General features: G+C 31.6%; 1 protein-coding gene across 1 annotated transcript in view; it reads right to left on the minus strand.

Moving 5' to 3' along the window:
- The window catches only part of LOC121391911 (cell division control protein 2 homolog), a 43,631-nt gene extending 19,167 nt beyond the window's left edge, over positions 1-24,464 (minus strand). Inside the window, 10 exon segments of the mRNA XM_041523373.1 lie at positions 3,671-3,914; positions 10,250-10,348; positions 16,705-16,751; positions 16,754-16,845; positions 16,893-17,056; positions 17,552-17,632; positions 17,634-17,676; positions 17,842-17,882; positions 23,343-23,695; positions 24,455-24,464. Of these exon segments, the coding sequence (XP_041379307.1) occupies positions 3,671-3,914; positions 10,250-10,348; positions 16,705-16,751; positions 16,754-16,845; positions 16,893-17,056; positions 17,552-17,632; positions 17,634-17,676; positions 17,842-17,882; positions 23,343-23,695; positions 24,455-24,464 (1,174 nt within the window).
- Between the last annotated feature and the right edge of the window lie 521 nt (positions 24,465-24,985).

Here is a 24,985-nt window from a genome sequence, read left to right on the forward strand (position 1 = left end):
TTGTTTCATTGTTACAATTTTAATGAATATTGTAGTACCTTCCTTCTTCACTTCCTTTTTCACTTTGTAAGTGATGTATATAATAAAGCTTATTGTCACATGTACTGAGGTTGTAGAAAACTAGGATGTAGAGATTGTCTTAATTTATTTAAAGGTATAGTTTGATTGCTTAATTAAAGAGGATACATTATAATTATTAATTAATGTCTACATTAGATATTGATTTTGATGAAACTATATTAGGTAATTTAATTTGCGACAATGTTTATGAATCAAGAGTTTTAAAAGTACATATAATGTTTTTTTTTTATGTATTGTATTTAGACATATTGTTAGGATTATATGAGACTAAAGAGTATATCATTGAAGGATTTGTTAGAATCTTGTTTGGAGAAATTAGATGATGGAACATATCAAGCACCTGGTAAGTAAAAATTACATTTTTTATTATATGTGTGAAGTTTGCTTACAGTAGTATTATTATAGTATATGTAGTTCATAATGATTGTTCTTTTCTCCTAGACACAAGGACTATTAGAATATCTTCCTCAACTCGTACTTGTTATGAGTGTGCTTTTAAAAACTTTAAAGAGTTAGCTTACCAATTTAGACAGGACATTTCAAGTGATGACTTACCTGGTAAATGGGTAATTGTAGAATGTACATATACATTATATTAACTATTTATTAACTATAATTGTATTAACTATTTATTAACTATTTATTAACTATTTATTAACTTGGTAGCATGTACAAGTATGACATTTTACTCTCTTATAATTTTTAGATGAAGTTACTAACAAATCAAATTGTCATTGGGATAGGAATTGTCACACACAAAAACATAACTATAGTCATGCTGAGTAAGGAATTTTATTATATTTGGTATATCATCATTTTTGTTTTAGGAAATACAATCATATATGTGTTAACAAAGTTATAATAAGAACCTCAAACTTCTGTGCTCCATTGCCGAGCAGTTATATCTAATAAAGAGGAAAAAACCTTAATCAATATACATAAATGCACTTTTCAAACAGTTTTAAAAAAAAGAATGATATAGGCAGATGTAAACAAGTAATGAGTCCTTGCCTGTTAACAGTATTATGAATAATTAATTAGTAATGTCTGGTGGGTGGAGCTAATTATTGATGTAGCTTGTTCTAATAAATAGGTTAAAACTTTATTGAATATGTTCAAGTTTATTTAATTTATTCACTGACCTAGATCTTGTCCATTCAAAAATAAAACGGTATAGTAACCATGAGTGGCAGGAAATTATTGCTATCACATGTAGTTCTATCTTAGTCTCTCAAGGGGATGACCCCACAAGACTAGTTCTGCAAAGCAGAATACATCTGTAGCAACTACTGGTAATGCTGGTGGTTTTCAGAAACTGATATACAGGTATAGTTATATTGGTGTCTTTGTCGCTATTTTAATATTCTTATCAACTATATATGTACATGTACACAATACATGTAGTTAATATAAATGCCTTGTACTTCTCTCATTATGTGAGTGGGTAGTTATAGTTTGTCAAGATCTGGTCAGATGATCCGGCTGTGTTCATTTCTGTAGGGATCATCAAAAGTTGATGTTATTGCTTTGTAAGGGGAGTACAAATGTTTTCAAACTAATTTATAATGAGTCTCTGCACAATGGGAGGGGCACGTCAAATTATTAGAAGGAAAATTAAAACAATATGAAAGTGAAAAAGAGACATTAGAAGTCGTAAGTTTGGTGGGTGTGGTTAAAATCTTAATCCATTTCATCAGTTTTTTATGTTCTACTATGAATCCATTTATCATATTTTACATCCATTTAACATACCATACATCCATTAACATACTATACATCCATTGAACATTACACTTGTCCATTTAGCTGTCATCAGACCCAGCCTATGACAAGAGACTAACAGAACTAAAAGAGACAATGGAAAAATTATATTCTGTTCTAGAAGCTAAAGACTCAGTCCTGGGCACCAAGAACTCGTAGAATGTAAAGATTATATCACAGCATTAGAGAACCAGTTAGTGAAATATGCTACCATGAAAAATGACCAACACAAGGTATGGTAAGTGTGTTTCTAGTAATAGATTCATTCCCATGTTTCATTCTGGCTCTATAAATTTCATTATTTGATTCTCATGGTTCAGAACTATCATTCTAATCTTTTCAGGTTATTTTTCTATCTCACATACATCACTATACTAAAATACAAAAATTATATCAAAATGCTGTAGAGTTCTCTAAAAAATAAAAAAGAATTTCAAGAGAAAGTATCTACATTTGAAACAAACCTCAATAGGTATATATACATATACATATAATATGGTAATAAAGGCATGGAAGCTACCCTCAGTAAGTAGATATACTTGTACATGTAATATGGTAATAATGGTGGGGCTATCCTCAATAGATATACATATATATGTAATCTTGTAATGATAGTATACAAGCTATCCTCAATAGGTATACATGTACATGTATATGCCATACAGTATGGAAACTAGCCTCAGTAGGTGCACATATACATTTAATATGGTAATAATGGTATGGGGCTATCCTCAATAGCTATTGAGGGTAGTTTTCATACCATATTACATATACATGTACTTATTGAAGGTACCTTGTATATCAATATTACCATATATATACATGTACCTAGGTAGACGTACATGTACATGTAATTTGCTTATAAAGAAAGAAAGACAAATTCTAATTTTAATATAAAGATGAGCAGGTTTAAAAGTAGCTAATTATGTTCTGGTTTTTAAATTACATTTCCCTCTCTTTCATTGTGATAACCTCACTTGTACAGAATGGTTCATAATATATGGCAGAATGAAGGCAGCAGCTTCTGCTAAGGGTGGAAAAATCAGAATTCAAACGACTTCAATTTTATTGTTGTAGGTAAGTACAAATAATACAATTGGTGTGATAATATTGTGTCTAGTTTATCTTTTCAGCTATCTGAACATCAATAGCTGTCTCCTTCATATTTATACTACTTTCACTAATTCATAATATACACACACATATTGTTATAGAAAAAAGCTGATACTGCTAAACTGTTTAGTTTGGAAGTTTCTGATAGAAATATATTATACCTTTTATTGTATATAGACATTGCATTAAAACTATATTTCTTTCTACTAACAAATACTTGTATATTTTGAAGATTTCAATTAGTTTGTTAATCAAATCAATTAAAAATCAATTAATGTTGATCACGCGTGCAGTTGTTTCCCGCCAATTTTGGCACAAGCTTGTGTTGACTAGTTGTCAATTTTAAGCATGACGAGATTTCTTGATATTATAAAAGTACTCCATTTTCCATACTTTATTATAAGGTGAGTTATCTCTCCATCCATCTATCTCACATCTATTCAGCAGTTGTTACAAATAACTCTGTCTTTCTTCCTCTATGTTCTCTACGATTCACCTCATCGTTGGATCATCTCGTACTTCGTTTGGATCAAGTCATCTCATCGTTGGATAACCTCTCGTCGCTGGATCATCTTTTTTATTTTAGTTATGTCATCTTTATCTGTTTCTTTTTTTTTTTTTTTTATTATCTGTTTTTCTTTTGTTAATTTTTTATAATTTTTGTCATTGATTTTTTGAATTTTTAAATAAATTTTTCCTCTCTCTTCGTTCCTACAGGACTCAACTGTTCTTCTCTGGTGTTCTCTGTTGATCTTGACTGTTCTTTGTTGATGTCTTCTGATGATGTTCTTGACTGTTCTTCGCTGTATCTTCTGATGTTCTTGACTGTTCTTCTCTGATGTTCTCATGACGGTTCTTCTCTGATGCTCTTGACTGTTCCTCTCTGACGTTCTCTGGATGTAAAAGATGAGTCGCTCTCCTGCCTGGTCTCTTCTGTCTTCCTTCAAGCCTTCTTTCCTCTTCTTTTTTATTTTATTTTTATTTTTATTTTGGGCTATTCAGCCCATACACTATACACACACTCATACAATCCCTATTAATTATCTCCTCCCTGCCGCCTGGCGGCCTAAAAAAAATTTTTTTTTAATATCCTAGGCCGCCAGGTGGCGGGGAGGAGCTCTGATCTTCTAGGGTGCGTGTGTGTGTGTGCTGTATGTGTGTGTGTTGGTAGCTTCTTTTCACTTCCTCTGTCTCTCTTCTCTCTCTATCCATTCTATCTTCTCCAGTTCAGTTAATAACTACTTCTTTTCTTTCCTTGCAGGAGCAGCACTGTTGAAGAAGGTGAGCTATCTCTCCATCCATTTCATTCATTCTTTAGCAATCCAGTTGTTACAACTAACTCTCTCTCTTTCTTTCTCTATGTTCTCTACTTGTGGAGTGACTGGACTCTTGGGGACTTTCAACTACTGAAACTGTCTTATTTTAATTTTTTTATTTTCTTTTTTATTGTAGTTTTTTTCATGTTTTTTTATAGTTTTGTTATTATATTGTTTTTAATTTATTATATTGAACTTCTCAAAAAAATATTTCTCACTAAAATTTGCCAAAAAGCAATTATCTTAATTTTAGTTATATTTTAACTTGATTCTCTAATCACCAACTTAGAAATTTAATATAACTTTGAAAACTGAATCAGTTTAGAATTTAATTTTTATATTAACTAAACAACTACAATCATACTGAATGAATTCTTATGAATTTTTTACAACTGTTGTATCATTATATTACTAATTCTTTAGATGATATTATCATTAATATTTTTAAATCAAAAGCTAAATTATTTAATTAATTATTTTAAGAATTAAATTAAAAACCTATTAAAAGTATTTTGGTGTTCTTGTAAGCTTTTTGCTGAATGCGTGAGCTGCTGTTATGTTTTCCCGCCATAATGTCATCTTTTCCCGCCCGAAGGATAGGTCACGCGTTTGCTGTTCCTTGATGGTCGTGTGCTGATGATAGATTCTCTGGAGACCTTTGATTGAACTTTTCACAAATTGAAATTTTTATTTCTGTTTCAGTGTTATTTTTAATTAAGTTTTTTCAGGCAATTTTTTAATTCTTGCTTTTATTCATTAAAATAAATGTTTATTTGCTATTTAATTGTTTATTGTATGTTTACAAATCTCAGTACTCTCACAAGATATCAATAAACTGGATGAGATCCATATAGATCAGAGAGACTGCATAATCACTGTCACCTTCCAACTCTAAGATCTTCCTCTCTGTATATTAAGTGTTACTACTTGATGATATATACTAGTAGCAATAGATTAACATGTAATGCAGTAACATCTCTAAATAACAAATATACAATTTATTTATGGTAAATATAAAAATGTAAAGTTTGGCAATAAAACAGTTTTAATTGGAATTATATTAAATGATACATTTTAAAGTACAGACAGTCTTGGGCATTTGTGGTACAAGAGTGCAGTTTATATAAGGTCAATGGAATTGGGGTGTGGCCAAATGATGTTGTACTCGACTGGTTGATATTGGTGATAAGACAAATGTATTACATTTTAAAGTACAGACAGTCTTGGGCATTTGTGGTACAAGAGTGCAGTTTATGGTCAATGGAATTGGGTGTGGCCAAATGATGTTGTACTCGACTGGTTGATATTGGTGATAAGACAAATGTATTACATTTTAAAGTACAGACAGTCTTGGGCATTTGTGGTACAAGAGTGCAGTTTATATAAGGTCAATGGAATTGGGTGTGGCCAAATGATGTTGTACTCGACTGGTTGATATTGGTGATAAGACAAATGTATTACATTTTAAAGTACAGACAGTCTTGGGCATTTGTGGTACAAGAGTGCAGTTTATGGTCAATGGAATTGGGTGTGGCCAAATGATGTTGTACTCGACTGGTTGATATTGGTGATAAGACAAATGTCTCGACTTGATGCTACACACAACATGTCTTCTAGACAAAATGTACTAGTACTGTCTGAACAGTGGTAGAATTTTATCACCAATGTGATGAGAATAAATACAACAAGTCATAATGTTACAATCAGTTCTATAGTCACATGATGACATAGTGGACACTGGAAAATATCTTGTTTTAGGGACAACTGTTGAGATGATCAGTTAATATAGTTGAGTTTAATACATGTCTTATTACAGCCACTTACAAGATAACAAGAGTTTTCTGTTAGATGACATATTCAGTAAGGACCATCGACCACATGTGGCGTATAGCATAATAATTAACTAGAACTCCACCTACTATTTATGAGTATTATTAATAGTTATATAATTTGGGACAATGAATAGATACTGGATCAATGGAGAGTCCTGATAGTACATTTTGTCACAACAATTTTATTGACTTTGTAGTCATAACATGTGTTTATAATGTCACTATTAGTTTCATCCAATAGTCATCTCTACATTAATAATTTTTTTAAAAACAAAATCGATGGGACCAGTCTACATGAAATATTGAAAATACACAAAGCTTTGGTCTTCAGATGATAATATAATTACTCCTTAATTTTTGGATTACCTTTATTCCATTTCAGTGTCCTCAATGTTACTCTATGATCACCATGACAAGCATACCTCTAAGCACGAGTCTCTGCATCTGTTTTATATCGTATTGTCTCACATACATAAGGAATTAACTTCATTCCGACCTTATCACTATCTTCTGTTGTAGTATACACACATATCACTTTAATGTTTGCACCTGAAGAATTTGGGTTGACTTTCTTTGTCGGCACTTTAGCGGGAGTAACTCCCAGTTCACCAGATACCCACAGTCTGACTTATTGTCTCCCAGACCTGATCAATATAGGAGATATGTTTGAAGATCAACCATTTGCCTAATGTTGGTCCTCTGGCATTGCAGTGAGCTGACATAAATCCAGTAATACCCTGTGGGTTTGGTCATGTTCATTAAAGTAGGCAGGTCTTTACTTTTTAACCCTTTTTAATTGTCCTAGTGTCAGTACGAGCAGCGTTAAAGGACAATTTATAACTTTAATACAAAGATGAACAGGTCTGAAAGTGGCTAGAATATGTTCATATTTTAAATTCCATTTCCCTCTCTTTTATTCAAATGATTCACTTGTACAGAATGTTGTAAGTTATTATTAATTAACCACCTTTTTACTATGACAACTGTTGCTATAGTAACACTATGTCTAGGCTCATTATTCAATAGGAGCTGTACCATAGTCCTTTACATCTACAATATCTGCTCCAGTAACAGAGAATGAAGCTGTTAATAGAAGACTACTGTATGTACATGTACATGTATATCATTACATGTAACCAACTGTAGCCATTAATGAGTGAATTGTTTATATATAATAATTATTACTGGCTATAGTATAGGTCCTATACAGTACTAATAGTTACATGGTGTGTTTAAAAGTGCCAGTAATGGAATACCATACTTTAATGTGAAATTAATACATTTTTAGTTCCAATGTTTAAGGTTTAGGGTCTGGAGTGTAATATTAATTTCACATTAAAGTATGATGTTCTATTACCAGCACTCTAGACACTGCCATAATTATATGTCATTATAAATATAACATTGATTTTTACTCTGTTCTTGTTTCATGATCATAGAAACTCAACATAGTGATGTTATCAAGCAGCTACACTGTGAAATTGAGAGACTTAAAATAGAGAACAGAGGTAATGTCACTGTATTTCATTATGTATGTGATACTGATGTCTTTGTTTAGAGTTAAATTTTAAACTAGTCATGTGCAGATGTGGTCAAACACTATCAAATGAGATTACTAGTTAGTGAATGTATTTTACATGTAACTGGGTCAATGTAGACTGTGACTACCCACATTTGCATATACATACTTCAGACTGAGTCCTATAACTATTATAGACTTTTCAGACTGAGTCTTTTCTATAGTTACAAAGAATAGAGAGATTATAGAAAACCAAGAGCTCAGAAAAAGAGGATAAACTAAGACCATTCATCTTGGAGAAGGAAATGAAAGAGTTACAGAATGTATTACAAAATGAAGAAGTTGAAATAGTCAACTGATGAAAGTCATTGAACAAGAATGTAACAAAGGTACTAGTGATATAGATCACTAACAACTTCACATGTTAAATATTGCAGTAAATTATTTGATAATACAGCATCTTCAAGTACTACAATTATTCATCATGTATGATAATACTTTTTGTAGAATAACTTACTTTTTCTTGTTAAATTATGATCACTCAGATATGGAGAGTGACGTTTTTCTTAAGATGACAAAGAGGACAGTCTCATTTTAGACGAGTATGAAACAATTATACAAGATTTAAGGGTTAAAAATAGTGCTAGACTCATGAGGTATAGTAGGGAAAAAATGTTTTGGACATTCTTATGTCCATTGATATTATGTCTATTTATTCATCCATTGATTTATCCATGAATCCATTTGTAAAGTTTCATTCATCTATTTCTGTACATGTAAATATGACTCATTCAAGTTTGTTTTTTCTTTTATTTCTAGTTAAAATGAATTAATAGCTGATCTTCAAGACTTGTTATTGTCAGATAAATGGACACCAGATGCATATCTCATAGCCAGAGCTTACTTATGTACCTGATGACTTTAAGAGAGATGATAAAGATGACTTTACCAATAATGAAAGGTACATGTGAGAAGACTGTCAATATGTGGGTGTGTGTCATTTATTTAACTCTTAAGTCTAGACTTCCACAACTAGTACGACACAGTGATAAAGTGTAACTAATAAATTTTGTAATAAATACTATTAATAAACAATCAATAATAATATAATGAACTTTATAACAATAAATTATTACAATTATAAAATAATATAATAATAATTGTTATAAAACAGCTCATTTGTTTCTTTTGTTTTCCTCAAGACTGTGAGCAAATGCAGTGTTAAAAAATTCTAATAAAAGGAATAATGGCGATAATATTAAAATAATAACAATGATGCTGATAATTAGTGAAATAGAAATAAAAGGAAATTAAGAGTAATGGTGTATTATGAATTAATGTAAACTACTAATATATGTTGTTAACTTACATTTTAGACTATGAAAAACAATTTTCTTTTTTTTAACTTAAGACTGCAGACTATACATAGTCCAAGGTCCAAATTAAAAAAAAAAGCTCTAAATCATTAACAATATTGCTTGAATTTTTTTGGAGTCAACTATATAGGTCCTTGAGTAATTGATTGTGCTCAGCAATGTTGTTAAAGGGTGCAAAAAATTAAAAAGCCTCATTAATTTACATGTACATGTACCAATAAAACAAAGGGCATTATTAGAGCATTTTAAAAATGTAATGTAATTGCAACATTTGAGAGCAGTATTAGCACTTATAACAGTATAAGAGTTAGTTACAATTTAAAATATACCTTTATAATTAATACTAAATAACAATAATAACAATAGCAATATTATGTTTAGTAGTATGTAATAACACACTTCCATGATGTTATAAGTTACATTACAAACTGCTAATACTGTTAGCTACATATCAAAAATAAGGTTACATAATCAAACAAAATCAGTTTTATGAGTAGAATTCAAACAATTGTATTATATATCAAGAAATCAAGCATTAGTCATCTTCATCATCCAGTAGTGATTCTTGTCTAATTACTACTGATACCACAGTCACTGAACTAGTTTCACATATTAAAGCAGGGGATCCAGGACACATTAAAGGAACTTCTGCTTCTTCAGTAATAGGATCTGGTGGAGGCTTCTTAAATACCCTCATGATTTTTGTAAATGGTTGTTTCAAACAAGATTTAGACAGATGATCCCAAACATGATAGAGAATAATACCACAGAATACTATAAATGATACTGATACTAAAACAACACTTAACACTTGCCTTGAATTTGATGTTTTGTAGGTTTGTGCATTCACATAAGCTATAATCATGAGATTAAGAAAAAAAGACATCTCTAGACAAGCCAAAAGTAAATGTCGATATATTCCTGTCAAAAGGAAGTACATTGATATAATAACAAATAAGAGAGATGTTAACACATCCAAACTTATAGTAGCCTCAGTATCTAGAGACACAACTAGTGCTAAGACAACACAAACAAGTAGTAAAAATCCAGTCCAAAAACGACACTTGTCCTTATATGGACCTCCATATGCATTAACTTACAAGTTTCATCATAAAACAAGTAATCTTAGACTATACAAGTTATTTTATTTATTATAAGTTATTCCATTCAGATGTATTAGTGTGTGTTAATACAGTATACAGTTAATGATACATAAAATATTAATGTTATAATATGTTCTTAAGACTGTACTGTATCAGGTAGACCTGACTTGTCTAAATCACTGAAATAAGGATGTTGTATAGGAGTCTTTGCTGCCATTCTCTTCCCAGGATTATAAACCAACATTTGCTGATATTAAAGACACTAGAATTAAAGGATCATTGAACAATAAATCGTGCTGAACCAAGTAAGAGTTCAGGGGCCCTGTACCACAGTGTCACTACCTGTGTAAATTAAAAATGGTTTCATCATAAAACAAAGGTTTTTTATTAGACATTTCAGCAAATATACAAGCCATACTCCATACATCAATGGGACAAGAATATCGTGCTGAACCAAGTAAGAGTTCAGGGGCCCTGTACCACAGTGTCACTACCTGTGTAAATTAAAAATGGGTCAGTGTGTGTGTGTGTGTGTGTGTGTGTGGAGAGAGAGAGAGAGAGAGAGAGACAGAGAGAGAGACCGAGAGAGAGACAGAGAGAGAGAGAGAGACAGACAGAGAGGGACAGAGACAGAGACAGAGAGTTGATATTATTTCGAGCCATTTTATTAGTGAATATAATCATATTTTGTTCACTTCACAATACTCACACACTCTCCCTTACGTCACAACATTAGGATTTTGAACTTCCTTCAATATCGAAATCTCTCTAATAGCTGTACTGGGTACACCTTCTTCCTTGCTCTCAAGACGTATTTTCTTCAAGGTCACAAACTTACCGCTAGCTTTATGTCTAGCCTTTAAAACAAGTAAGAAATATAGCGTGAAAGAAGACTTACCTTGTAAACAACGCCATAAGTCCATTCTTCAATCTTTTCAATCTTTGTATAATCATCTATATAATGACTGCTCTTTTTAAAATAGTTTCTTCTCTAAGACTTGGCCCTGCTCAGGTAAGTACTGGCGCTTCTTCTTTGAATTTCTGCTCACTGATGTAATACTTCTTAAGTCAACCTCTAAAACTGTGTATCTAACGACAAGGATAATAACACTAACCCCTATGATTAAGAGTTAATTAAATACATTAGCATTAGCTAATTCTAGTTGATGTGAAGTGCTTTCTAGTTCAGAGACAAGACGCTGTCCTTGTGATACTAACTTTTGTGTTCTCTTCTCTCAAATTGTCATCTTATCCTGTACTATGTTAGAGGTAGGTAGAGCTATACAGGAGAGAATAAAGGTCACATGACAATGACATCATCACTCACAAATGAACTAGTAATTCGTGGACTAGACTGTATTGGGACAACACCTCTAGTAACAGGACCTACTGGAGGTGAGAGATATGTCACAGACAGAGGTGAGGTGGTCTTGTCCATGAGTAATGACTACAACTGGAACTTTTATTAACTAGAAAAGAATATTTAAATTTTATAGAATAGATTTGTATACAGTTCATTATTAGACACAATTTATTAATATTTTATTAAATACATTACCAATTATATTATTGTATAAACAATGTACTTACCAGTTCACAATAGCCAGGAGTAGGCTACCACACAACACAGTACACAAACAGGTTAAAAATATCTAGGGTGTGGTCTTAGTTAGGTGGGGCTGAAATGGAAGAGCGTCAGTTCTTTAAAGATAGATTGTGTTCACTGACTCCTAATGGGACGACCAGCTAAGAGACCTCAAAGGATTGTCTTAAAACTGACTCAGTAAGTGAGCAAGAAAGTTTCTGTAGAGATGAGGTAGTCATTGTAGTGTAGACCATAGTTAGTTTCACAGCAACAAGGACAACATCTTTATTACAAACTAACTTGGACAAGAAATGATAAAAATTCCAGCGCAGTTCTTTATATACTTCAAGCCCTCGACCAATCAGATTCGACTATTTGTCTGCTAGCAATCTTTAAATAACAACAATTCGCAAGTCCAGTATATACTATATAAATAACATTATATCTTATATTGTTAATATAACTGTATGTCAGTCAATATTTGAGATAAAACTTTCTCTATGAACACTCTCTCTATATATATAGTCTAGCATTGCCTTCTCTAAGTGAAAGGGCAGAAATGCCAGTTATAATTCATACATTCACTTCTCTGCAAAATGTCCATATATGGTAATATTATATAATAATCACACATAGTACAATAACTATTATAATAACCTTACTACTAAAAATTATAACACACACTATATTATTGTATACAATTAAAATGGTTTCATTGAAGTCTGTTATGATCTCTGACATTGTCGGACGTTCTCTACGATTCTCCTTCAAACATCGCTCAATAAGAGCTTTAAACGTTGGTCGTCTAATACTGTTAATATGAAGTTGTCTCTGAGCTACCTCAGGAATACGACAGATCATCATTTCAATTAAGACAACACCATAACTGTAAACATCCATTGCAGGAGAATGGTCTTTTGGTACACCAGCTTCTGGAGCAGAATAAACTGGATTACCTGGATTGACTGTACGACCAATCATTGGTTGAAGATTAGCCGAACCATAGTCTGATACCTTGGCTCTCCACCCACACTAATTGGCTGAAGAAGGACATTAGCAGTGCTGACATCTCTATGTAGTATTGGGTCTGGGTTTAAAGAGGTGGAGATAGTTGAGACCACAGGCTATATCTTGACTGATAGCTAAAACAGCATGATAGGGTAGAGGACCAGCTTCTAGCTCTTTGCGAAGACTAGTTGGCATTAGTCTGATAGGATGATAGGACTACCCACTTTAGTGGCTCCTATGAACTGAAGGAGATTAGGATGACGTACTCGAGCAGCAATCACCATTTCTCTTGTAAAAACTGATATGTTATATGGTGACAAGATAACTTCATAAAGACATTTGGCAGCTACTCTAAGGCCACGAAATTTGGCCACCTTGACTTCTCCCCAACCTCCTTTCCCAAGAACTTCATCAGTCATCCAATCTCCTCCTTCCTCACTACCCAGTGAGACTGTTGTTGTAACTGTTGAACTTGTTGTTGTAGAGTGGCATTAGCTTGACGTGTTTGTTGAAGAGCAGTAGTTGACTCTTGGAGTTGTTGACGAAGACCTGTTCATATTATCATGTTGTTGACGATAATCATCATGTTCTTGGTGAAGGTCATCACACTCTTGACGTAGTACTCTTTCTCTCTCTTCACTATCCTGTAACTGTTGTCTTTCTCTCTCTTGACTATCTTGTAGCTGTTGTTGAAGTAATCTTTGTTCATGTTGAAGTGTAGCTTGAGTTTGTTGTTTCTCTTGAAGTTCTTGATGTAGTTGATGTAGTTGTCTTTCTTTTGTTCAAGGTCCTCTTGAAGAGCTCTTGTCATATCTATCTGCTGTTGTTTGGTATCTTGTAGCTCTTCGTTGGTAACTTCAAGTTGTCGTGTTAAACGTTGAATTTCTCTATCTTTCTCTTGTAATTCTTGACGTGATGAAGATGAAGGTTGAAGACGTGTAGAAGATTGGACAGTAAGTTGAGGTTGTCCATGTCTCTTCTGTTGTAGCTTAAGTTATATATTCTTCAGTAGATGTCAGGTTAGTTATTACATCTCCTACAGTCCACTGGTCACCATTATATACTACAGTGAGAGATATAATATGTTACAATAGTATTGAGTTATGAGACTAGTTTGTAATAAAAACAGTTAGTGTGTCTATATCATTAATAGACAGTACTTACTAAGTTCTATCACTGTAGTATCATTGAGTTTACAACTACAATATCCTCCAAATTGTATTACCCATACAGTGGCAGGTGACACAATACATAATGAGAGGGAGTGGGTCCATCTCTTAGTCACTGACTCTGGTATATTGAGCTATAATATGGAATATAGTGTATTATATGACATTATAATAATGATGTTATGATATTATTACAAAACTAGTCATTATACATGTAACATCAGTGGATACATGTACTCTAGTAACAGACTATAACTTTGTATGAACTGGTAGAGTTGACATGTTACAATACTTTAAAACATGAACATAAGTACTTATGTACAGTCTTCAATAACTGAATTATAACTATAAACAAATCAGATATATCAATAGACTATACTATCATAAATGTTAATATACTATAGTGTCAGGACTACAGGTATAAAACCAGGTCATAAAAACAATACTATTATTAATTATAAATTTTCTATAGATGAGGGTTATTTTCAGAGCTCAAAGTTCAAATAGTCACACTTTATTATATCTCCTCATATTGTAGATCATAGACATTAACTCACTTCGTGTTAGTGTTAGGTCACATGATAACTAATAACTAACCTTTTGTCCAGTGTCTTTGTATCAATGTTAAATAACCAGCTGTCACCAATACTAGTAGGATATCCACCCACCATCATCACATGTAGGTCACTGTAATAATAATGGTAGCATGACCCAATCTACTCTGAGGCCAATTCACTGATTTATGAAGTGGTTTCACTTATCTTCTCCCAGTGCTGGGTAGATAATATTCAAGTTAACATATTATACAATTAACATAGCAGTAATTAATACTGTATACTGGGAAATGTTTAAGAATATTGTTCATTTTATGGTTTATGTGGATTTTAATTTAGTTACAATATTTCCTTTAATAAGACCTGGGACATCTATTTTAATATTGAACAACAATAGGAAATTTACTATTTGAGGACATTATTTAAAATATAATTGTGAATTATTAAAGTTTCTAGAGTTAGAAGTGATTCTGAACATTCCTGATAAACAATAGCTTTAAACTTTGTCTATCAGTTAGTAAATGACATTGACAGAAATTTTAAACAAATATTACCTCATTGTGAAGTCATTTGTTTAAGGACTTATCAAACTACTGTTATTTCCTGACTGAATAAACATTTTTTTAAAAATAAAAATTATCTTTTTTGTGTGTTTTTCACTTAACAGAAAACAACTTAATATTAATTAATATAATATTATACATATTATTATTATATATATAATATTAATATTAATAATCAATTATAAATTATCAATAGACAATTTTGTTCATCATCAATTTCACTGATATGCAAAAAGGGAGGCTACTATTCAAGAGTGACATTTAGTCAATGAAATATGGTATCACTATATAGTTGACTAAAGGAATGTTTCAGTTATCAATATAACCTCTAAGTTGATTAAAGAAATATTAACAAAACAATGAATCACTTGTTAACAAAACAGTTCTTAATAATAATATAAAGACATTATATACTATAAATTTAGTTCATTTAATAATATCAAACTTTAAACTTGATTACTCCACAAATATTATACAGTAACTAAATACTTTAACTTAATACATATTGTACTCACCACTGCAGTCTTTGTACACTGAGCAATATACACAGTGTTACCATAACCATTAGGAGTATCACCACCAAATAACAGAGCTCTGTTATTAGGTAGTGATGTAAGAGTGAAGCTATTACAAGGAGGTGGGTGTTCTCCAGTAATTTCTGGTATTATCCACTGACTGAAATACAAACATTTATAAAATTGTACTTGATATATAATGTATTGATAACATGATATATTGATCTTCTTACCACTGGATAACTGATAATAGTGGTGTTCATTAGTACGAACATTACCACGAAATGTTCCCTTATCACTATACTGAGCACCAGGTTGTAGAGAGGTAGGATGTAGACCATATCCACAACTACAAGTAGATAATCCACTTTATTGAATGTGAGTGATATCATCCCACAGTATGACTTCATCATTGGACCCATACTTGGATTAGTTGGGAACAGTTCATTCCATCTAAGTGAATCTGTTATTAATGAGTTGACACTATTGTGACAACAGTCATCATGACAACAATAGCCTCCAAAATAGTAGATCCTGTTAGTGATAACAGTTGAGGCATAATTATAGAGACCAAGTGGAGGTTTTCCATTAGTAGGTCGTTGTTCCCATCTACCAGTTGGTAAGTGAAATACCTCAATAACAGAGGTCATCCTCTGTTTGACTTCATTATCATGTACCTTAGGGAGACCATCTATACTACCACCCCACATGTAGAGGTAGTCACCCACCATATGTATGGAGTGATGAGACCTCTTTTGTAAGTACATAATAATCTGTAGAACATGACAAACACACACATAACAATAGATAATTATTATAATAATGTAGTCAAACCTGATCTAGATGTAGCCAGCTTTTCCTTCAAATAGACCCGCCCTTAATAATAGTTATTTAAATTGAATACTTACAAAGTTTCATCATAAAACAAGTAATCTTAGACTATACAAGTTATTTTATTTATTATAAGTTATTCCATTCAGATGTATTAGTGTGTGTTAATACAGTATACAGTTAATGATACATAAAATATTAATGTTATAATATGTTCTTAAGACTGTACTGTATCAGGTAGACCTGACTTGTCTAAATCACTGAAATAAGGATGTTGTATAGGAGGTCTTTGCTGCCATTCTCTCCCAGGATTATAAACCAAACATTTGCTGATATTAAAGACACTAGAATTAAAAGGATCATTGAACAATAACTTACCATTAACAGGTCACAACCTGCTGCATCAAGCGAGGAGAAACTTGTTTAATTGTCTTTCCAATCCATTTAGGGAAATTTGGTTTAAAATTTGGTAGTTCAGTTACATTAGGCTATGTTGTATCATTAGGTGTACCCAAAACCCTACAGTGGAACTAGTTAAACCAGTTTATAAAACCTGTTTAATAAACCTGAAAATTCGGAAGAGTTGATCAATTTCAGAGTCTCCTTGAAACAGAGGTTTTTTATTAGACATTTCAGCAAATACACAAGCTATACTCCATACATCAATGGGACAAGAATATCGTGCTGAACCAAGTAAGACTTCAGGGGCCTTGTACCACAGTGTTACTACCTGTGGAATTTAAAAATGGGTCAGTATGTGAAAGAAAGAGAGAGAGAGAGAGAGAAGAAACACACAGACAGACAGAAAGAGAGAAAGGCAGAGAGAAAGAGAGAGTGATACCTCATGGGTATATGCACACAAACTGGTATACAAAGGCTCATCCAAGTCCAAAATCGGTCAGTTTAATAGCTCCTTAGCATTAATTAACAGAAGTCATGATGAATAATACGTCGACAATTACAGAAAACTGTACCTTTGAGAATTTGGTAAGTATAACTCTATTAATATAAGAAATAATGAAGTTAATAATAATATTAACAATAGAACAATAAATATAAACTACTATAATGTATGGTCATTGTAGATTGGTCCCTATCTATACATCCATATAATCATTCATATGTTTGTCCATTAATCTATTTATCTATTGATCCATGTATCCATTTTTGTCAATCTATGTATCCATTTATCAAACCATGTATCCATTATTACTGTGATCGTTACCTTTAATAATACTGGATCAATATACTGTCCAGATGGAATAGTATCAAGATATTTCTTTAAATCCATACTCATGAATTCAAAAAACAAGATAGGACTGGGAATCTTGATGAATTATCTCCTCAAGTCTGTATGAGAGAGAGAGAGAAAGAGAGAGAGAGAGAGAGAGAGAGGAGAGAGAGAGAGAGAGAGAGAAGAGAGAGAGAGTTGATATGATATTTCTAGACATTTTATTAGTGTAATTAAACCACATTCCGTTCACTCACAATACTCACACACTCCCTCTCACTTACATCACAATATTAGGATGTTGAACTCCCTTCAATATCAAAATCTATAATTGTTCAGTATCTAATGTTTTTATACGACCTAATTCACTAAGAAAGAATATATTATATTTAGTAAACTAATATCTACATTTTATTATGACATACATAACAAAACAATTACTTCTAATGTTAATTTTTGTATTAACATTATTTTTGTCTGCAATTTTTCAAGCACATGTAAGTGTTTAAATTACAGTCTACAATTTGTGTAATGAAATCAGATTGGTGCATTTCAAAAAATTGTCTTTTATACAAATGATACCATTACACATTATGTCATACAAAATAGTATGAATCCAACAATATTATAATAACTATAATAACAAAAAAAACAAAAATTATTATCATGTGTCCTATAACAAAATAAATCACAAACAAAATAAGAAGTAAAAAACTAGTCTAGACAACATATTTTATAAACATCATTAGCCAAATGATTTTCACCTACACATTTTAATGCTTTAACTATGTATTCCCAACAAGGATCTTCAAACATGACTTTCATACCATGATTTTAGAATGTCTATTAGAACTTCATTTACACGATGGTTGTCTTTGTGAGCAATATCAGCTTCAACCTTAGACATGTTCAGACATGATGCAAATATCTTTGGGCTTGATATCTTATCTTTAAGCACCAGAACAACTTCATTATGGCTCTTTATTTGATGACAAGAAGCGTGCTCTGATGGATTGTCTATTTTATCCATTGAAAATATTATTCCTTTATAGAAGTGTGTGAAAACAAATTGTAAAAAGAATGTTGATTTTAAATTACAATTGGCGCCTATTGTTATAGGCCTTCAAAAAAAACTTCCTAATAAATTATATGGTATTCATTTAGATAAGGATTATGTTACACAACTTCACTAGAAGGGTCTGATTTTTGCACAACATCAGATAATAGGACAATAATTATACTGAAAAACACTTTCACTAAGCAATACAGTGAACACAAAATGTATGATGTCAAAATCATCACATCTAATAAATTTACGTTTAACATAATTAATGCTTAACTAACTTTTTTTAACTTCTTTCACACTCACTTCTTTTGTTATTATTTATAGTCCCTGGAAGACAGAAAAATGTGACTTCAACAAACACACTTATATTAATGCCAATGCTATCAAGAAATGTGTGTGTGATAAAAAATTATAGTGTAATACATGTTTTATGTAAAAGATAATATCCTTACTGGTACAATATATATGGATGATATAATATGGTTATTTTTTAGGAACATACAGATCACAGAAAACATTAACTTTTAGAGGTGAATGCATAACTCATTTAAAAGTTAAAAGAGACATTTTGCACATAATATATTATTATGAATGATCCTGATAACTTACAATATGTAGTATATATTATGTATCATAGTATTAGATTTATAGATAACTTACCATTTACATACTTATTGCTACAAGGGACATGACAAATTAAAATGGGAAAAATAAATTTATTTGGCACTATAATAGAAAAAATACCATAATAATTTGTAGAGTTTACAACACACACATATATATAAATGCTATAATGTTTAAAATATTGTAGTATTTAATATTAGAGGGAGGTTGCATGCTGCATATGATAGTAAATAATCATTACAAGATATAATCCAATTCAACAATCATATACCATTATTATAGACCACTTTCATCAATACCCAAATCCAGGTGTAAATTTACTGAGCTCTCTTTAGTTCTTTGCTTTCATTTTTAGAATGTTCTGAATCTGAATAATATAAAAACATAATACAATTCTAAGTAATGAAAGAAATGTTAATATTTCAGCAAAGTTTTAAACAAATACTACCAATGACTAGAAAAATCACTTGTTAAGATGTTATTATGATCAAAAGACAAATAGTTAAATATAACTTCATAATTATAAGAATAAACTACTAACTGTCTGAAACTTATAACATCTTACATAGTACAAGCATTTTTAAAATAAAATAAAATAAAATTTAAAATCAACTAACATGTTGTTGTACTCTTTAGAAAAAATAAGATTCCTGCAATAATTAATATTTTATGAATTCATTTGATCTTGTCACTTATAAAATGAAGCAATACATACAACCTATAACATACTAGTAACCTATTTGATTTAGTGTTTATAATAGTAATATTATATTGAGGACTGTGTTTAATTTCTCACATTGTGTTTGTGTTTCTCTTGAAGCTCTCGATGTAGTTGTCTTTCTTTTGTTTGAAGGTACTCTTGAAGAGCTCTTTCTCTATCTTATTCTATGAGAATTAAAACAACTCCACCTCTTGGTAATAAAAATTGGAATAAATTATAAGTCTGAAGTTTAGGACTCTTGTTCTAGGCCCATACTAGTAATACTTTAGTGACCTTTATATTGAGGACACACTTCTACTAATGACATTGTCCTAAAAAAGTACAGTGTGACAGTCTGAGACCACCATATTTGAATACTGATCCTATCCCTAAACCTTAAACATTAAGCATGTGGCTTAAGGTTCAGACTGCCACACTAGACTTCCATAGTGTTCATTATAGAGATGTTCCATTTAAATATGATCTTGTATCTTCTAATAGGCTCAACTATTCAACCAGCTCCTAACAGTTATAACACACTAGAGGTCACTAATATTACACTGACATCTTGTCCTTCTTACATTATATCACATTTACCATCTCACAACAAAAGATCAAGTCAGCATTATCTTTAACAACAGAATCTACTCCAGGACCAGGTCACTATCATCCTAATATATCTGTACATTAAGATATCCACCATATAGTATATAAATAACATTATATTTTATATTGTTAATATGTATGTGACCTGATTTGCAAAAAGGTATACCATTTCTGTCAAAACATTTGTGACCTGATTGGTGATAAAAAATACTAAAAACAGTTTTGTATATATATAGAATAGTTATGCATATATAATAACTGTATGTATACAAAACTGTTTTTTGGGGATGTTTGAACAATTTATTTTTCACGAATCAGGTCACAAATGTTTTGACAGAAGTGGTCTCTTTTGCAAATCAGGTAACATATGATATTATAATAATGATGTTATGATATTACAACAAAACTAACTATACTTGTACATTGTATAACTCTATATAGACTATAATTGTAAAACTGACTTAAACATGAACATAAGTGCTTATGTACAGTCTTTAAAACCTGAATTATGACTATAAAATAATCAAATACATCAAAAAAAATCTTTTAAAAAATTAATCAGAATATATTTTGTTATGATTACAGCATAAAATCAGTCATAAAAAACAATAAATATTATTAATCAGTGTTTAATATATGAGGGTTACTTTCAAAGTTCAAACTATTACTTTGTATGAAACTGACTTCAAACTAAGGATCATAGACATTTATTCACTTTATGATAAAGTTAGATCACAGAATAATAAGTAACTAACCTTTGTCCATGTCTTTGTATCAATGTTAAATAACCAGCTGTCAGGTATAACAGATCCACCAACCACCATCACATTTAGGTCACTGATTAGAGTGGCAGCATGATGCCATCTTTTCTGAGGCCAATTCACTGATTTGGGAAGTGGTTTATTTATCTTCTCTCAGTGGTGGGTAGAAAATACTCAAATAAACATATTATATAATAATTAATACTGTGTATGGGGAAATATGAAAAAAATTTGTTTATTTTATAGTTTATGTGGATTTTTATTTAGCTATTATATTTTCTTGAATAACATCTGAGGCATCTATTTCAATAATGAACAACAACAGTTCTTTTCAAGTCTAGTGTATCCATGTCCATAATGTCACAATGATACATTTTCAATTATTTTTGATGATTTATTTATTAAGTATTACCAATAGTAGCTTGTCCTTTATGACGGACTATTAAGGAACAAAGCAAATATATTGTATGTATGTCGTATATCAGTATGTATCATTCAATGCAAGGATAATTCAGAACAGTTGTACATGTACATATCATATATCATCCTATCAGTAATGTATATGTAAGGTTAGCCCCCTAATCAAACCACTGGCCATACAATTAGTTCTTATATACACATGCACAATATAACATGTTATAGCACATGTACATATACATGTTAACATGTTATAATAAAAATAGAAAACAACTGTTTATCATGACATTAGCACATGGAGACTTGGTATGTGTTTGTGTAATAGACATGACAATCTTTTATATACAAGTATACTCACAAACACTAGAATTTGATGTTATAGTTAGGTTATTATTGAACTACACACTATATGATACACTTACACTTATTAACTAGTTACTAATAATATAGCTTGTTATAGAATTTGAACTTCTCTAGATTAGTAAGGATTTCTCAACAGTCTCTATTGGATGTAATAGTATTGAGAAATGTACATAAGGATAGTGTCCCTTCATTTTTTTCAACTTCATTATGAAGGAGATGAAACCATTAAAGAGCAGCTTATTTATATTATATTATTATTATAAAGTAAATAAGTGAATAAATTGCAAAGTGTCAAAAAAAGATTCTTATAATATTCATAATATCCATATATGGAAATGCACTTAATACTTAAGAATTAATTATAGTTGCACACAGTAGTAATAGCACAACAGAATATAATAATATTCATTAATAATGTAATAATCATAGCATATTATAGGAAGATTATTCTGAAGGAACTACTAACAAGTATTATAATTATTGTCTAAACTACATGTCTTCTAGGTCAATGAGTACTTGAGCAATAGATGGACGAACTTGACTCTCACGGGAGATACACCTTTGAACAAGATGTTTCATAACTGGCCACTGGATAGTCTCTGATTGAGCCAATTTTTCTGCTGTTTTAAAACCAGGAGGTTGACACAGGACCATCTCCATAAGTAGGACACCAAAACTAAAGACATCCATTGCTGGAGAATGTTGGTCTGGAAATTGTGCTTCTGGTGCAGAATAGAAAGGATTACCTGGAGCTACACTGTTAGCTGAGATACTTTGAACAGGGTTAGCTGAACCATAATCAGACAGTTTAGCCTTCCATATTCCATTACCAAATGGTTCAAGGAGGACATTAGGACTACTAACATCACGATGTAGTATAGGGTCTGGTTGCCAGAGATGAAGATAGTTTTAAAGCAGCAGATATGTCTTGGGCAATCCTAATAACTTGAGGATGTGTTAGTGGATATTTCTCAATTTCTTTACGAAGACTAGTTGGCATTAATTCTGATAGGATGATAGGAGTACCCACTCGAGTGGCTCCAATGAACTGAAGGAGATTTGGATGACGTACTTGAGAAGCAATCTCCATTTCTCGTGAAAAAACTGATATATTGTATGGTGACAGGAAAATTTCATGAAGACATTTGGCAGCTACTCTAAAGCCACGAAATTTAGCCACCTTGACTTCTCCCCAACCTCCCTTACCAAGGACTTCCATAGTCATCATAATCTCTCCCTCCTGACTACCCAATGAGACTGATCTTGTAAATGTTGAACTTGTTGTTGAAGTGTGGCATTAGCTTTCTGTGTTTGTTGAAGAGCAACAGTCAACTGCTGGAGCTCTTGGTGAAGCATCCTGTCTCTTTCTTGACTATCCTGTAGCTGTTGTTGTTCCCTCCCTTCCTGCTCTTGTAGCAGTTGTTCAAGTAATCTTTCTTTACTTTCATTTTCACTTTTGAGCATAGCTTCAGTTTCTTGTTTCTCTTCAAGTTCTTGAAGTAGTTGTTGTACTTGTCTTTTTTTGGTCTGGAGATCTTCCTGAAGGGGCCTTGTCACATCTATCTGCTGTTGTTTTGTATCGTGTAGCTCTTTGCTTGTCACTTCAAGTTGTAGTTTTTAAACATTGGATATCTCTGTCTTTCTGTTGCAACTGTTCATGTATCAAAGAAGAATGCTGAAAATCTATACCAGACTGTACACTTATTTGAGGTTGATCATATCTCCTAGAATATTGTACAGATATCTCATGTCTCTTCTGCAGTAGCTTAATTTGATATTCTTCAGTAGAAGTTATTACATCTCCTACAGACCATTGGTTATTATTATATACTACAGTGAGAGATCAGTATGTTTCAATGGTAATGATTCATGAGACTAAGTTCTAATACAAACAGCTAGTGTGTCTTACTTCTATATCATACTATGATAAAACTGATAATGCATATATTACTATACAACAGCTCATAGACAGAACTTACTGAGCTCTATAATTGTAGTATCATTGAGTTTACTTGGGTATCTATATCCACCAAATTGAACTATCCATACAGTGGTAGGTGACACATTCCAAACTGAGAGGCAGTGCCGAGTCATTGAATGTGATAGAGTGAGCTATATGAGATGGAATATAGTGTATTATATGACATTATAATAACTAGCATTGTATACGTAATACCAGTAGTAGATGTATTCTAGACACAGTATGAACTAGATAAACTTGTCCTATTACAAGGCTTTAAAATATTAATGTACAATAAGTACCTAATGTATGTATTATGAATACTGTAGGTAGATCATAGACACTAAGTCCACTTTGTGTTAGAGTTAGATCACAGGATGACTATATTATAGTAACTAACCTTTGTCCATGTTGTCGTATCACTGTTAAATAACCAGCTATCAGCAATATTACTAGAGTATTTGTCACGTCCACCCACCACAATGATATGTATGTCATCGATCATAACAGCAGCATGACATTGTGTACACTGAGGCCAATTCATTGGCTTTTGAAGTGGCTGACGAAACATCTGCCAATGCTGAGTATGTAATACTCAAGTTAACATCATTCACATTTAATGTAGTAATAATTTTATTAGTTTGTATGCTTTTAGTAAACTAGTTTTTTTGAATAATAGCTGCAATATCTGTATCCTATCAATCAATAACAGAAACACTTACTATTAGAGGGTGTCTTATAATCAATGGCATCATTTAAATATACAATTATGAATAATTAAAGCTTCTAAATTATTCTGAGTCTTCTGCTATAGCTAAAAAACAAAGTATATTAACTAGTAAACAATATTTCAAGGTTTTACAAGAGTTTCAAGCAAAGTTCCAGTTGTAAGTTTTAGTATTACCTGCATGATGGTAACCTCAACTATTTA

This window comes from Gigantopelta aegis, unplaced genomic scaffold, assembly GCF_016097555.1.
Source record: "Gigantopelta aegis isolate Gae_Host unplaced genomic scaffold, Gae_host_genome ctg3088_pilon_pilon, whole genome shotgun sequence".
NCBI classification, from domain to species: Eukaryota; Metazoa; Mollusca; class Gastropoda; order Neomphalida; family Peltospiridae; genus Gigantopelta; species Gigantopelta aegis.